The sequence below is a fragment of the Gossypium arboreum genome, chromosome 7 (assembly GCF_025698485.1).
Source record: "Gossypium arboreum isolate Shixiya-1 chromosome 7, ASM2569848v2, whole genome shotgun sequence".
Classification (NCBI taxonomy): domain Eukaryota; kingdom Viridiplantae; phylum Streptophyta; class Magnoliopsida; order Malvales; family Malvaceae; genus Gossypium; species Gossypium arboreum.
This window is the reverse complement of record NC_069076.1, coordinates 105,949,331-105,965,055: the sequence shown is the minus strand read 5'-3', so window position 1 is coordinate 105,965,055 and position 15,725 is coordinate 105,949,331. Positions and strand designations below refer to the sequence as shown.

General features: G+C 35.8%; 2 protein-coding genes across 3 annotated transcripts; one reads left to right on the top strand and one right to left on the bottom strand.

Annotated features, from left to right (window-relative positions):
• Positions 1-3,550: 3,550 nt before the first annotated feature.
• On the top strand, positions 3,551-5,566 carry LOC108450515 (uncharacterized). Of its 2 annotated transcripts, XM_017748181.2 has the most exons (4): positions 3,551-4,178; positions 4,302-4,610; positions 4,689-4,881; positions 4,966-5,566. In XM_017748181.2, the coding sequence occupies exons 1-4, from the start codon at positions 3,750-3,752 to the stop codon at positions 5,352-5,354; spliced, it is 1,320 nt and encodes a 439-aa protein (XP_017603670.1). In that variant the 5' UTR covers positions 3,551-3,749; the 3' UTR covers positions 5,355-5,566. The 2 variants fall into 2 exon arrangements, with proteins under 2 accessions (XP_017603670.1, XP_052886536.1); XM_053030576.1 differs by having other exon boundaries at positions 3,551-4,610.
• Positions 5,567-6,078: 512 nt separating this feature from the next.
• On the bottom strand, positions 6,079-15,469 carry LOC108450507 (protein arginine N-methyltransferase 1.5). Its single transcript, XM_017748168.2, has 23 exons — positions 14,503-15,469; positions 14,285-14,402; positions 13,927-14,036; positions 12,940-13,029; positions 12,777-12,842; positions 12,396-12,475; positions 12,226-12,301; positions 11,985-12,071; positions 11,769-11,853; positions 11,584-11,675; positions 11,463-11,498; positions 11,150-11,218; positions 10,927-10,995; positions 10,739-10,792; positions 10,574-10,648; positions 9,564-9,656; positions 9,356-9,459; positions 8,398-8,446; positions 8,222-8,308; positions 8,037-8,142; positions 7,368-7,455; positions 6,682-6,775; positions 6,079-6,536 (listed from the first exon to the last, which is right to left on the bottom strand). Exons 1-23 carry the CDS (start codon positions 14,641-14,643, stop codon positions 6,453-6,455), a joined length of 1,953 nt encoding a protein of 650 aa, XP_017603657.1. The 5' UTR covers positions 14,644-15,469; the 3' UTR covers positions 6,079-6,452.
• Between the last annotated feature and the right edge of the window lie 256 nt (positions 15,470-15,725).

Sequence of the window (15,725 nt, the reverse complement as noted above, 5' to 3'; positions counted from 1 at the left end):
GCACATCTCCTAGTACAATATTCCCAACACGAAAACCCTAAACTAAATTTACCAGTTGCTCTAAAATCAACGAGTTTCAGTAGTCACATCAGATGTACGAGGTTTCGTAACAAGTCTGTCATCAAATAATTAACCTCCAATCATCTCAAAGATGTATGCTCGAGCATATCGTATTCTTTCTACTTAAGTCGACTTATTCCCCTACTTCGGGAATGAATCGCGTAACCGGCCCATCTCGATCTGACCTCCGAAAATATTATTCGAAATCACACTTAAAAGATCGTAGCATACGGCTCCCTAATCAGTAGATTGAACGAACTCGGTGAGTGCGAACCCATCCACCCGTAATCCCAGTTGTAACTGCATGTCCTCCAAAGTAATGGTACACTCTCCGCATAGAATATGAAATGTGTGTGTCTCGGGTCTTTACCTCTCTATTAATGCGCTGATGAGTTTCGGGTCCAACTTGCACCCTCGACCTATAGTGGCCACATGCCAAAAACCCGCTTCCCTCATGTAATTTTTTATCAACAGTGATAGAGGACCAGGCATATTACAAATATAACATTATAACACTCGATCTACAAACTATTATAAAAAAATATAAAATAAAAATTAATTGAAATTACATAAAAGGAAAAATATGAAATAATATTCAAAAATTAAAATTAACCCTTACCATTTTCATTTGTTCGACGGAGATATGTTTATGATCGAGATGAATTAATTCCCTGGCCATTGCTAACACGATCAAATATTTTTGAAATTATAAAAAAATAATATTAGTTTAGAAAAAAATTAAAAGGAAATAATTAATTAAACAGAGCTATGAGAAAATCAATGAGAAATTTGAGAGCTTTGAGAAATTTAGGGAGAAATTTGAGAGTTTTTTGCCAATTTTTGAAGAAATAAAGTGTGAAAAAAATAGGAGGCGAGGTTTTTATAGATTTTTTCTTTTTGACCGTTGGACCCCCAACGGTCAAAAAATAAAGTAGCCATTCGGGAAAAAAAAACACGGAGCAAAACATGCCCTTGGGGGAGCGATTTTGTCACGTTAGCAAAGCGCGTCCACGTCAGCGTGTTTTGTGTTGACTTGGCAAAATCGATCCCGTAGGGGCGTGTTTTTTTGAAGTTTCACCAAAAAACACTTCTACGTGGACGCGTTTTGTCATTTTTGGCCATTTCCGATAAATAATGCAAAAATTGGCCCATTTCTATAAATATACTTTGAAAAGGGCCTTTATAGGTAAAATAGTATAATCATTACATCTTCCTTTATGAAAAATCAATTACTATAAAATAATAATTAAATCATTTATCATAAAGACAAACGACTTGTAACCTGTTTGCTTTTCATCTATTATGTAATGTCGATTAGAATATACCATTTACCCATGAGTTGGGCTATGAATTCCAATATTGTAAAATGACGCTACATACTACAAAATTCATATACCCAATGCAACATTCAGTTCCTTATTTATTTAAACTCAAGTTTTTACTTGCATCTAAGTATATAAGTCACACATACGTAGCTTATCATCCACTCGAGATTAATGTATTCCACATATAAATGTCACAAGTGAATAAATCCATAAAGGGATCTAATATCTATTTTACTTGGGTCATGTCAGATATATCTTCAATCCAGTCAATTACATCTACGTTTTTATCTTCTAAGAGTCATCCGTTTCAATGCTCAAGACAAAATATCTTTTCAATTAGTTTTGATAGACCACATATTAATCATACAATTGGTTTGCTAATTTCTGATTAGACTAATGACATATTTAGGTTTATCTATTAATATAAGTTATCTTTTCGTATTACGATTTAACCACATAATATTGGTTAGTATTAATTAAACATTAGATAAGAAGTAAGTCAATATTTGTTTCTATTTTGCTTAGCATGCAAAAACCTTAAGGACAATATACAAAAGGGTAATAATATAATTAATGAATATTATTAAACCAATTTGATCGAAAAATATAAGTATACAGAACGAATATAGTACATTTAGAACACCAGATCCAACATTAACCTCTACTCTCAATTTCACTTTTAGGCATATAGATCTCCTCTCGGTGTCACTATTCAACACAAATGTATCAATGTCCAATACGATAGAATCTCCTATCAGTCTTGTTTATCAAAGTATTTCACTAAAGGCATCAATTCTAGTGTAATACACAATTCAATACAATTGAACAAGCAAATTATCAGGATAATTATCAACTTAGAAGAGCAACTAGTTTTTCAACAACCGTCAACCAATTTAGCACATAATCAAACTCTAATCTCATACAAGCATTTTATCGAACACATGATAAGTAACATGCAGAAAGCAAAAATGGTTGATAAGATGCTCATTTATAAATATGAATTTGATAAAGTGCAAGAGCATGTTTGTGAATAAACAAAGCTCCAACAATAGAGAAGAAAATCTAACAACAAAAATTTACGCTAAAGAAAAATAAAAGAATAGAGAAAATCTACTCTAACAATGAGAAAAAAGAAAAGAATAGAAAAAGTTGTCTAATGTCTAACCTAGTTTTTTACTTTGCCTAGCCACTCTCAAATAGTTTATATAAGGTGGTATTTATAGGCAAAAAGTATTTAACCTAACAATGACAATTATGTGCTCATTTAAAATCTGATTTGAAGCTTGTTTGTTTGTAAATTACCATTCAACTATTTTGCCTCGTCAAGGGTCAGTGTTGCGACATCCACGACAGTCTACACATTTGGCTCATTGGGTCCTTCAATGTCGTGATAATGACATTCGATGCCACGACATTATCCTCAAACAGCTCAACTTTTTCATTCCTAGGGATTATGGCCGGTGTTGCAACATTGCCAAGTTGTTGTTGTGACCATGGAGATTGCTTTCGCGACATCAACCCATTGGTGTTGCAACACTAAAGGTAGATGACTTGAGTGTACAATTTTGTTGAAGGCCAACTCCTTAGTTGATGAAAAATGCATTGGTGTTGTGACCTTAACTCCAATTTAGGCTTATCTTCTCATTTTCGCATCAACCAAGTGCCTGAAATAAGCTTAACTCAAAAATTTACTGCATCATCCAGTCTGTATGTTTCAAGGAGTTCACTTCATACTAGGGAGGGTGGAGATTGTTTTGGCCTATTCAAGGCATGGCAATGTGGGCAGTAATAAGTTATGGGAAATCTTTCTTCCTGGCAACTCCCGAACAACACCCAAAAAAACGTACTTAATATCTTCTGCAATAATACTCTGTTCATACTGTAATTGCAATTGTGTCGAATAGAGGATTGAGCGATATTCTTCATTTCATACTATAATTGCAAAGTAAATTCGACTAACCATTGTGCATATGGAAGTTGCCACCAATGAGTGCATAAGACTATATTGGATTTTCATCCACAGTTGGATCCATTTCATAAATCGTTGATTTCAACCACCTTGATTTGGGTCGATTTTTAGTTAGATAAGATAACTAAGAAGTTAGGACTGTGGAAGGGGCCTGATAAGAAAAGATGAGGCCCAAAGGTTTAGCCTTAGCCCTAAGAGGTTTTAAACGGAAAGGCCGAAGGGAGGGAGACGGAAGGCTCATCATTCGATTCTTCACCTCTGCTGGTTGTTTGTTGCTATTACTACTTTTAGTTTTATCCATTGTCTGTAATCCCTAATCCATGGCCTGGCCTTGACTGGGGACTGGACTGAACTTAGTCGCTCACTTTGTTGGATATCCGGTAGATAAATAATCAATGGCGGCCACTGCAATTGCAAATGCAAAGCACATGATGCTGATGATGTTGTCTGCTTCCATTTCTCTTCCTCTATCCTCACGCTCTACATCGTTATCAGCAAAGCGTCTCCTTTACAATCAATACCCCACAAGATCGCAGACCCTCGTAAGATCCGCTTGTACTAGTATCACCACCGATACAAGCAAGAAGAAGAAGAAAGAAAAGGGGCTAGCCAAAGAAAAGAGAAGAACCCGTTCGCTCAGGGGTGGGGATGTTCACATTTTAAAGGAGGAGGACGATGATTCTTCTTCTTCTTCTACAATAATGATGCAGCAGTCCCATATCCCCGTTATGTTGGGTGAAGTGCTTGATGTCTTCTCTTCAAATTTAAAGCCTCTGTCTTCTTTTGTCGATTGTACTCTTGGAGCTGCTGGTCATGCTTCTGCGGTCTCTTTCTTTCTTTTAGTAGTAGCTGTACTCTGTGTGTTTATGAATATGATATTCTATACAACGGTGGAATTGTCTTGTATTACTGAAAATGGTTGTGCTTGTGGTTGTTGTTGTTCCCAGATAATCCAGTCCCACCCTGAACTCAAGCTTTTCATTGGAATGGATGTGGATCCACTTGCACTCCGTATGGCTCGTTCTCGCATCAATGCTGCTATTTCCCATTCTCACCCTCATCCTAACTTCCAAGCTCTCACTTTTGTCAAAAATTTCAGACACATTAGATCCCTTCTCACCCAGGTTGACCACATCTCTTCCGGAGTCGATGGCATCTTAATGGACTTAGGAATGTCATCCATGCAGGTCAACAATCCTGCCCGAGGCTTCAGTGTGCTTGCTAATGGACCCCTTGATATGCGCATGGATCCTCAGGTATTTCCCATTTTTTTTGCTTTCTTTCCCCATGGAATGGATGATTATTCTTTTCTAACAATAACAGGCCGATGACAGGCTAGTCTGAAAGCGGAAGATATATTAAATTCTTGGCCAGATAGTGAAGTGGGTAGAATCCTCCGGGATTATGGAGAAGAAAGGAATTGGCGATTGCTACAAAACAAGATTGCTCAAGCTCGTCTTCAAGGTGGATTGCATTCCACTGGTGAATTGGTTGATGTTATTCGGAGTACCACTCCTGGGACAAAAGGTAGGTTCCCTCTCCATTCAATCCCATCATCCCATGTAGTCTTGTGCTATTGGATTACTAACGAGTTAAGGACTGTGCCCGTAGGAGGTAGGCAAGGTTGGATAAAGACTGCAACAAGAGTGTTTCAGGCTCTTAGAATCGCTGTCAATGATGAACTCAAGACGCTGGAGGATTCCCTGCACGCTTGTTTTGATTGTCTTGCTCCTGAGGGTAGGCTTGCTGTCATTTCTTTCCATAGTTTAGAGGACAGAATTGTGAAACAAGTATTCCTTAAGATCATCGGTGAAGAAGGGAGGGATTCCGTAAGGAAGATCAAAGGCGGGGAGGATGAAAAGGAATTATGGATTAGACAGACGATACAAGGTTGTAATGGAACAATACTTACCAAGAGGCCAATAACACCATCTGAAAAGGAAGAAGGTTTCAACCGTCGCAGCAGAAGTGCTAAGCTAAGGGTAATTCAGAAGTTGTAGCTATTTAGGTAACAGCTTAGGGAAGTTATTCATAGATACACAACAAATGCATTAACATCTCATGTAGCTATTTAGGTCCTTTCGACATGTAAGCCTCTAAGTTATACTGAACATTTTTATGTCATTGGAAAAACCAATTAATCCTGGGTGATTTGCCTGTGAGCATACAAGTGAAGAATGCCTACAAATTTGAACAGATTGCCTTATGAGAAGAGATCTTTCCTCTATCATGTTGATTTCTGCTTGGTCACGCAGTACAAATGCCAACCTTTTGCTATTATAATACTTTGTTGGTTGTCATTATAATGAAAACTCCAAAACTCAAATTTCTCTTAATCCCGATCTAACAATATGCAAACTAAAGTATAATCTTTGGTAAGTTTAACAAAGGAAAATGATATTTATTGGTCATATTCTGTTAGATGACTTGTGAAAATTTTTGTTACTAACATTATATCAATATGAAGTTAAAGTTCAAGGGTCCGAAGGCTGTCGAAGGTAAAAACAGAATCATTTTGCCTTTGTATACCTTGGACATGACATTGATAAGGTTTTGATGGTGTGCAGATAAACCAAAATCAGCGTACAAAGCTACCCCACTGTTTCGATAAAACCAAACATTTCAAACTTAGCAATTGGCACACTTACAATTCCAAAAACAACGGTTGCATTAGTGAAGCATGAATCAGTAAAAGAACAATAATAAGAAATTCGATGCTTGAACTGGCTTAAACTAATTGATGTTGATTGAAAGAATAAAATCCAGAGATTCACGTAAGTTGATCATTTCCATGTAGTCTGTACTCAAACTCGATCAAGTGTAAAAAGGATCCTGATTCGTAGATTGAACATTGAATTGCCATATAATCCATCCATCATGTTCAGAAACGACACTACAGTGCTGAGAATATCACAGCACAAGCACATTACACTAAGAATTTAAAACTGAAACCCCATCTAAATCCACCCAAAAAGGTAGTACAACTCTCAATTTACTTCAGTTCCAAGGCCACACCTGAAACCATAGAAGGTCGCTGCCTGCTTTGACCTGTAATGAGGAAGCAAATACATCTTCCCTCTCCTCACAACCGAATGGTTCTAAAGTCCTACCCAATATGATCGGCCACTGCTGTTGTGAATAGGTGATGGCCTAGGAGATGTCACGCACCATTCATACCAAACCTGCATCACATTTGTGCCCCACCCAACCAAACAGCCTTAACTTTTTCAATTTTACAACGAACTAGTAATTTGGTTTTAAAATAATAAAATTTAACACAAAAAAGGGAAGTCCTATGTTATAAACAATAAAAGGGAAAGGACTCACCTTGGTAGAACCACAACAACGCCAAAAATGTACTTCTAAAGGGGATCCAGGTTGAACACATATAGGTTGCCTTAGTGGGAAAAATATTGCAAACCTGCCCATCCACACCAGTCAAGATTTTCAATTTTATGGAAGTGCGGTTATAAAGGAAAGAAATTCGAGTAAATTTTGACAAAAACGGATATAGATGGTAAGGTGTGTCCCACATTCTAGCAATGCTCGGTTATAAGCAATGTTCACTAGTTCAACTTCTAAATAAACCGAGTCTGTGTCTTATTCTGGCAAGCCAGTAAGAATCTTCATTAAAATAGCTTTCACGACTGGAAATAAGTAAAATAAAACAAACCACCACTCTCGTGGTCTCTGAGCAAAACCAGAAATCTAATTGCTCCCCAAACAGCAAACAGAACCAGACATCTATAATAACTATGCATATGGTGAGACTATTACTGAACAACGAAATCATATTTTCAGTTCATTGTGGGACTTTTCCAACAAGTGCACGCTATAGAAAATCAGATACAATTAAAGGCCAAAAAATGGTTGCATGGACATTTGTCAATCAATTTTCTGATCTTGCAGATAACTAATAGATGAGAATATCTGACTCCAAATTTGTTCTCAGCTAATCAAGCTTCAAACTTGAGTCCTGGACAAAAGAATCCAAGAAGAAGAAAATTGCATACCAGCTGAACATGTTTGGTGTAGCCATTGACGGCTCAATACCTAGATGTACATCTTTGTAGAGCGTTGCATCAAAGTAACCAGCAAATCCTTCAATGAAGTTTTAAAACAGTCAGGCCTAAAAATGTATTATGATTATCGTTCAAGTAAACTATTTTTTTAAATAAACATGAATGCAAATTGAAATGATGAGCAAGAGAAACATTTCTCTAAGTAATTAGTTTCCTATCTACTAAAGAAATTTCAAGGTAGTTTAGCTTTCTAAACTGCAACCAATAGACCCGTAATGCTCTTATAGATAATGGAAATAAATTTTGAGCCATGTCAAATGCTCCTCCAATTGAGAATAGGACAGTAGTAACCATCAACACCATCTAAAATTTGACATCTCTAAAATTTCATCAACACTAAGCACTTCATAAGTTCAAAACAATTGCCGTGAACCTAACATTGTAAAATTGAATCAAATGTTAAATCTGTGACAAATTGAATAGTAGCAAGAGAGAAGATTCTCATTCTGTAATACCATTTTCTACACTTATTTTCAAGATTATTCATGGAATAGGTGTAAACCAGACTCCATGGAGACTCAAAAGATTTGTCTGTGCACAGCATGATTTTTCTAGAACATTTAATTGAAGGAAAATTAAGTGGACTTGATTGCTACATACCATGTACAATAGCTGATCCAGTGTCACTTGGTATCACAAAATGAAGCTTCTTGTACCGTTGGTTGCTTTTCTTAGTTGAGTAATCTGGATGATTAAATGTAAAAATCTGTACAAATTATAATAAAAGGGCAGGTTAGAACTATAAAATTCTGGTGCTTCATAAACATAAAAGAGTATAGACCCACAGATTGTGAAGGAGCAAGCTTGGCAACACTGTGCAGTTTTACAACATAAGCAGTTTCAAAATGGACAAGATCTTTATGTGACTTGACCTGTGAAAACCAGAAAAGGGAAAAAAAATTAGAAGAAGAACTTCAAAGAATATACCAGGAAATAATAAAGTATAGGTACAAGGGAATACATCATTATATAGCTTTGAAGCAGTTATTGGTTGGATGAAACTTGTGTACCTGAGAGGCATAACAAAAAGAATGCATTTGAATTTTTTAGTTACCATGCCTTTATGATATCAGACTGACCACTTAACAATAGGTTTTGATACTATTAACAATCAGTTGCTTAGAAATTGAGAATTACTGCCTAATTATTCTTTTCCTTCTTTTGCCTTTTGATGGTGGAATATAACCTGATACAAAGTGTTATAAACCAAGTATAGGGGAAGAAGAAATATTGAAAACATTTTTGCAAAGGAAGACCAATAATAGCAATAAATAAAACAAACAGAAGGCATTAGTAAGAAAAAAGGACATAAATGCATTACCTCTTTAGTTAGGAAATCTACAACTTAGATTAGAATTTTCCCATTCAGTAATTCACAACAGGGCAGTAACCCAATCGAAAAACTCTTTCTCAACAAATGATTGAGATATTAATGTTTCAATTAAGACCATTATTTTCTTTAGTATTACCTAATATAACAGATCTGAAGAGTAAAACTCAATAACAAATCTTTGATAAATATCCATCATCAAGTAATGCTTATAAGATTGCTAGTCCGTTTATCATGAGAAATCCAATAACCATTTAAGCAAAACTAATGAAACAATTATCAAAACATAAAGCCAAAGCTGAAGAACCATAACCAAAATATCCTAAGCTTGCCCATTTAGGATCCCACAAGGGGTGTCCATACACAACCCAGAAAATTTCAAGTCATTTACACTGATGCTTACTGATATTGCCAAAATAGTTGTAAATTGGATCATCGAATTTAGATTTCTATCTATTGGGACATCCACACAGATTAGGGTTCAGAATCATCAGTAGAGAATTCGGCTGAATCCTCTAGTGAAACATAATTGAAATGATCCACCGCCTCATTAAAAAGATAAAAAGGAAAAAAAAAAGCATTTACTTACGACGAGGGTATTGAAATTCCATCTTGCTTCAAAAACCGTTGGGCTCCATCAAGGCACTCAGGAGACAGCTCATTATCACCAAAAGATCCCAGCAATTCACTGACCTAGATACAAACATAGCTAAGTCAAAGAATATGAACGTGCAAAAGAAAAGAATATGAGATAAAAAAAATGAAAAACGAAACACAATTAGTAAATACTCACATACCAGGATGTCAGCTTTTTCAGGAGCATTCCAAAGACGCATATCACAAGAAACTATGGTAACAACATTTTCCCACCCTTCCAGTTTAACCAGACTCTGTTTAAACAAATATGACATTATGTTCAAAATAAAAAACTGATTAAATGTTCATCAAACTTGGGCAAGAAATGACAGTCCTCATATCTAAATTGGGACTTCCAAAGAAAACCATCCATGATCAGTAGACAGGCTGGATGTTACCAAACTACAATAACAGACTTTAATTTAAAAGCTTTTACTAGCAGAATACTCTGCAGCTTAAGGGTGAAATTTATACAATATCTAATACTCATGAAGTTGATTTACTTCCCTAATCCTTTAACTTTTTCACAGATGAAAAAAATTGCTATAGATGAATGATATTTTTACACGAGGTAAATTTAACAAACCAAGGCGGGGTGGTGAGACTCAATGATGACTGAAGCATTTTAAGTCTTTTAACTTATACACCTATTTCATCCCTACAAATCATAAATTCTACAATCGTCAGCTACATCAAATGAAGATACTGATCTATATTTGAGTAATACTTGCAAAAGTACTTCTAAAGAACGAAGACATATTTAATTGCAGTTTCTAGATCATAGGAGAATTAACTGAATCCCATTAATTGTAAAACATAGATGCACAATTTCATATTAGCAATTTCTCCAATTTACCTCTCAGTTAAACAAAGCCATTATAAAGGCCATTTTTTACATATAAACTTCCTAGTCCTGAATTTAATAAACAAGAATCAAAAGAAGACAGTAAATTTGTTATGAGTGGAGTGTAACTCTTAGTAAAATCAGCATGGGCTGAATATCCAAAAAAAAGAAAAGCAATGAGGAGCATCATCCAAAGAACTCTATGCATAAACATGCAAATAGTTCATACAGTGCTAGCAGATTATTTTAGCGGAATTAACAGTGCATTATCTTAGCAACCGAAAAATACCACAATTTGAAACATAATAACTAGAATCTGCAACTCACATGAAGTGTGACCACAGCATTTGGGTTTTTTTCTACAGCATAAACTTTAAGCTTGCGTCCAGTTTCCTCAGCTGCCTATCAGATCAACAAACAGAATACAAAGACATCAGAACAGAAGTTGCAGGAATAAGAACATCCATTTGGAAAAATACATAAGAAAAAAACCTGCAATGCTGCTCTCACTAGAGGTCCTCGTCCTGCTCCAACAACCATTAATACCTTTACACAAGAAGAAAACACATCAATATCAAGAATGAAAAATCTTGTATGTGTGAACCACCAATGAAAAACAAGATCATCATATGTTAACTAAAACAGACAAACTAGAAAAGCATGATAAACAGGTAGCTTACAGTTGTTATTGCTGATGCCTTCCCATCGGGGACCCTATCCAGTAAAGCTTTACAGATTGCCCTTTGATACTGGTAAAACATAAGCATACATTCATTCAGGTTGCAAAATATAAAATAAAATAACACAAATAATGACGACTACTGTCACCAATCAATAATATAAGAGGTGAAAGGACAAAAAATGATACTAAAGAAATTATCTATAGGCACAAAACTGCACTACCTGAATATATTTCACCGAGTCTTTCTCAAATGTTTCATATGTTTGAGCCTCCAGATTATCCATCAGAGGCTGCATTGAAATAGCGGAATAAATCAACCTTTAACTTAAACAACAACAAAAATAACAAAAATAATAATAATAATAGTGGCAAGGAAGTAGCAGAAATGTGATGCTATATCATCAGACTGTCCGATACTTCAGCATTTATATTTTGTGTCAACAGCCAAACACATTTAGCTCTCAGCAGACCCTAAACCCTAAATAAAATGGAAAGTTCATGAATCAGAAGAGAATACAGACGAAGAAAACTCACTTGCAATGGAGCCTGTAAAAAATCCCTATAACCAAGCTGGCATATGAGAATGAATGAGTTAGAACAAGAATAACACTTGGGGGAAGAAATCTATCTTGGTCAAAAAGAAAAATAAAGAGACCTCAATCCGTTCTTGCTCCGAGAGCGGAGCCATCCTTTGATAAAGATAACCAACATAATCCAAATATGACCTGAGAGGATGTCTTTCCACACCTGTATCCAGAAAGGTGCAATGTGAGCTTTTTCAACAATAGACTCACCTACTACTCAGCAAGAAATGCAAATTGAAAGAACCTAGGCACTTACTGTTCACATTTTTATCAATATGATTAGCAGCTGAACCTGTGCTTTCTGCAGGAATATTATGTAAAGGTTTTCCAGAAAGAACCATCTGTCAAGACAATGATAGGTGAAATTTAAAAAAAAACATAAATATTGAAGCTGAAAACACATTGGATGGCATGGGAAAAATAATAAAAATCATCAAATGACAAAAAGAAACGTTTGCAAATGTTTCAATACCTGTACAGAATGGTTAAAAAACCCAGTAATTAGCTTCTGATGGCTCTTTGACAGGCATGGGTAACCTCGTGCATTTGTCAGGAAAGACTGGCAAAGAGTAGTACATTAGAAATCCAGGAAAACAACGAGTGATCTGCATTAAAACTAAATAAAAACTCAAGACAAGTTTCATCCTTACAGGATGCCGGACCTGGCTTTTTTAACAAAAATAATAGTAAATAAACCCTCAGAACATACTTACATCAGTATGTACTATGGCTACTCTGACAGGCTCTCCAAACCACCGTCCAATTGAGTTCACAGAAGGTAGCGTACTCCTAGAGAATACGCATTTTTTGTTAGAACTGCATTTCATTTTATTTCATAAGTGTGGTCAAATAAAAAAAAAAAAAACTAATGACAGAAACTCACAGAATATCAAGGGCAAGTGACAGTTGACTATGATGTTCACAGATTAGCCGAAATGAATTCCAGAGTTCCCAAGAGTCTCTCTGTACAAAAAAAGAAGAGGGGGGGGGGGAGGAAGGAAGGTAACAAGTTCAAGCACACATATTATACTCACTTCTTCATAAGCATACTTAGTTGAAAAGAACTCCAAGAAATCCAGACCTCGAAGATATGCATACAGTAGACAACAGAACAGAACTGACAATTTCGTTCTTATATATTTATTTATATATTATAAATGTTTTAACGCCTAAGTTAGAATATAGGAAAAGGAGAATAGTAGCATAGTTGGATCCAGATCATTAAGGGTAAGATACCCACACCAAGAGTGGAGACTTCACTCACCAGATCATCAGAATCTACATCCAGTGAATCCTCATCAGTTTTTAATAGTGGAATCCTTAGCCACAGCTTAAGTGAGGAAACATTAAAAGAAGAAACAGTGGTCAGAACATGTTACAAAAATTTGCATGGGTTCTGACAATGAATCCAGATTAAAAAAAGGCACCTGCATATTGCTTAGGCCCTGCAGAATCTGATTCACACATCTAGCATAATTAGCGCATGAAGCTCGCTTAGGTGAAGGAAGAAGGCATGCCTACAGTAGCCAATAAAATGGAAAATTATATGCTACCAATCAAAGAAGCAAAAATTCTTCAAAAGCTACAGTAACTTTGACATTTCACCATACATATAGCAACCATCAACAAACATCTTACAATTTATTTAACTTCTGCTTTTTGCTATAGAACATTAAGATCAAACTTGTATTTAACAACAACTTAACATTAGACTTACTAACAATTTATACAACACCAAAATAAATTACTAATAAAGAAGAAAGGTAAGTACCAAAAAGATAGCAACAGAAAAAGAGCCAATTATCCTACTATTAAAGCCCACAGAGCCAGCAGTATATATAAATCAAGATTTTTAAGAAGATCCAAGTAAAACATTCAATTTTTGCCAACAATAGCATCAGGAACAGAGCCATTTATTTATTATTAATGGCCATCAGAGTAATCAGTAAATAAAGTAAAATTTCTAAGATCCATGTATATCATTCAATTCTAACCACTTTCAGGTTAGATATGTTTCATTTCCAATAAAACTTACAATAAGTGGTGATTTTGGTGTAATGTGGATAACCCATGCCTTCGAGTTTTATAAAAATAAAAACAAAAATCTTTCAAGGTGGCACATAGTTGGTGAAATTTTGGTGAGTTTCTCAAGGTTTATTGAAATTTATACCACCTGCAGTTAAACTGAAGGATTATGATTTAGAATTGAATGCTAATGCAGGATAGTTCCTTCTTCAGATATAATAAGGTCAACCCAATTCATCAGAATTTGAAATTTGATTTCACAATAAAACATCAAATTACTCTTTGACTAATCTTGAACGTCAAGGGGGGGAAAATGCCAAGCTGTCAGCAATTCTATACAAGCAAAACCTTACAACCCTGTAAAAACAGCTTATTAAAAGTATATACACCTGCAGAGATAGATGAGAGGCCCATGCTATTTCTTGCTTCAAAGTAGTCTCAGAATCCATCCGAAAGATCTCATCCTCTGAATCTAAGTCAATCCACGTGCTGATTTTTCCTGGAAAATTTCAGGAAGCTGTTGAGGGCATTTAAATCAATTCTAGACATTAACAAATTCACATTGACGTAAACATCCAATCAGTAGCAACTCGAGTAACAGTGATTGCTGGGCTGAAGGATAAATATCTTTAAGATACATAATCTCTTTACAATAATGGAAAAAGAAAAGACAAGAAAATTAAGTGACATGATGTTGAAAATGTGATGATTAAAAAAATTGTAATGGATGCCAGTAAAAGTTCGTACCAACAACATGACTACTCCACTGAGAAGGACTCAAAACTAAGTCTGACCCAGCAAAGGGCAGAACGTGAGAGCTACCATTCTCTGCTTCCAACAAGCTTGGTCTGTAAGTAGGATCCATCTAACCATTACACAGACGCAAAAGGGGAAAGTCATAAAAGAGTCGTTAGGTAAATGCCTACTCCTAAGAAAAAAACAACGGCATTAACGAATTAACTAACCAAAGGAGCGACAACAAAATCAAAGCCGGAAGAGGAGAGATTGTAAGACAAAAGGCGAGGCATGTCATCCTCAAATTCAGTCTCCACTCCGCAGTACCTGGACTCGCTTTTATCCCATCCTCCTCTTTCTCCTAGACCCATTTTCGCTCTTGCTTTTACTCCTCTTCCACTTGGAAATGGCAATATAACAAATGGAGAGAAAAGACAAACACTTAGACTAAAAAGAAAATTGAACGTAGAAGCAGAGCACAGACTCCTCTGGAGGGTTTTGCTAGGGTTTCCTTGCTATGTCTGAACTAAGCACAACGCCTTTTTCTAGGTTAAAAAAATATGAATTCGAATACATTAACACTTGTTCTATCTTGTTAGTGGATGGGCCTTGCAGCCCATGAGAACCAGCATCCTATACAAGGTACAATATGCATTTCGGTGAATTAATTGGAATCTACGGGGCCGAAAGCCCGAGATAAAATATAGATTAATGAATCTATATGTATATAAATAGCATCCCCTTTGACATCGTATTCAGTTTTAAGAAGCGGAGCAGGATCACAACCAGAGGAAGAGTAATGCTTACAATGCAGGCAATGTTGATGAAAAGCAAGAAACTAGTGCTTTGAAAGAGGACAGAAATGGGAACAGGTTCTGCTTTGTATCAGAAATGCAACTAATAGGTAGCCCAGAGGCCAGAACCACTGATGGATACTTGCAAATACCCACATCTTTTCCATCTGCAGCTTGTTTTTACATATATATCAACATCAATAACATAAGCGTGTAAAAGATTGGAGGTCACGAAATATATCATTTTGATTTCATTTGATGGTGCTCCGCATCTGCAATGAGATATATGGTAGAGTATTAAGTCTAACAGGAATTGGGTTTAATGCATTCACTTGATAGGCAGTCACAACTTGCTTCATAGATCGGCCTGGAAAGACTCAAGAGAGGTCGGGAATACATGTGCACTCTTCTCAAATCTAAAACCTTTATTTATAGTCCGTTATAATATATGCAAGAGTAGATTCAGTTTCAGGCTCGAACTCTCCCTCCCCTAATAATATAAATATGCTTCTTCTCCCTGGGAATCTCTCCTTATTCTTTTATCATTCAATACTGCTCCTGCAACATTCCAACTCCAACATTTTATATTCCCCAAGTTAATTATGTCCCTTAAAATTAAACAAGAGTTGAGTTCTTTTGGAGATGGTTATTGAGTTATG

Bases quoted from the DNA above. Each gene is read 5' to 3' on its own strand.
- LOC108450515 (XM_053030576.1), top strand. From the start codon at position 3,750: ATGGCGGCCACTGCAATTGCAAATGCAAAGCACATGATGCTGATGATG. The intron at 4,611-4,688 runs GTATTTCCCATT...GGCCGATGACAG, and splicing joins ATATGCGCATGGATCCTCAG to GCTAGTCTGAAAGCGGAAGA. The intron at 4,882-4,965 runs GTAGGTTCCCTC...CTGTGCCCGTAG, and splicing joins TACCACTCCTGGGACAAAAG to GAGGTAGGCAAGGTTGGATA.
- LOC108450507 (XM_017748168.2), bottom strand. From the start codon at position 14,643: ATGGGTCTAGGAGAAAGAGGAGGATGGGATAAAAGCGAGTCCAGGTAC. The intron at 14,403-14,502 runs GTTAGTTAATTC...TGTAATGGTTAG, and splicing joins ATTTTGTTGTCGCTCCTTTG to ATGGATCCTACTTACAGACC. The intron at 7,456-8,036 runs GTATGTAGCAAT...ACTTCATTGAAG, and splicing joins TGGATCAGCTATTGTACATG to GATTTGCTGGTTACTTTGAT.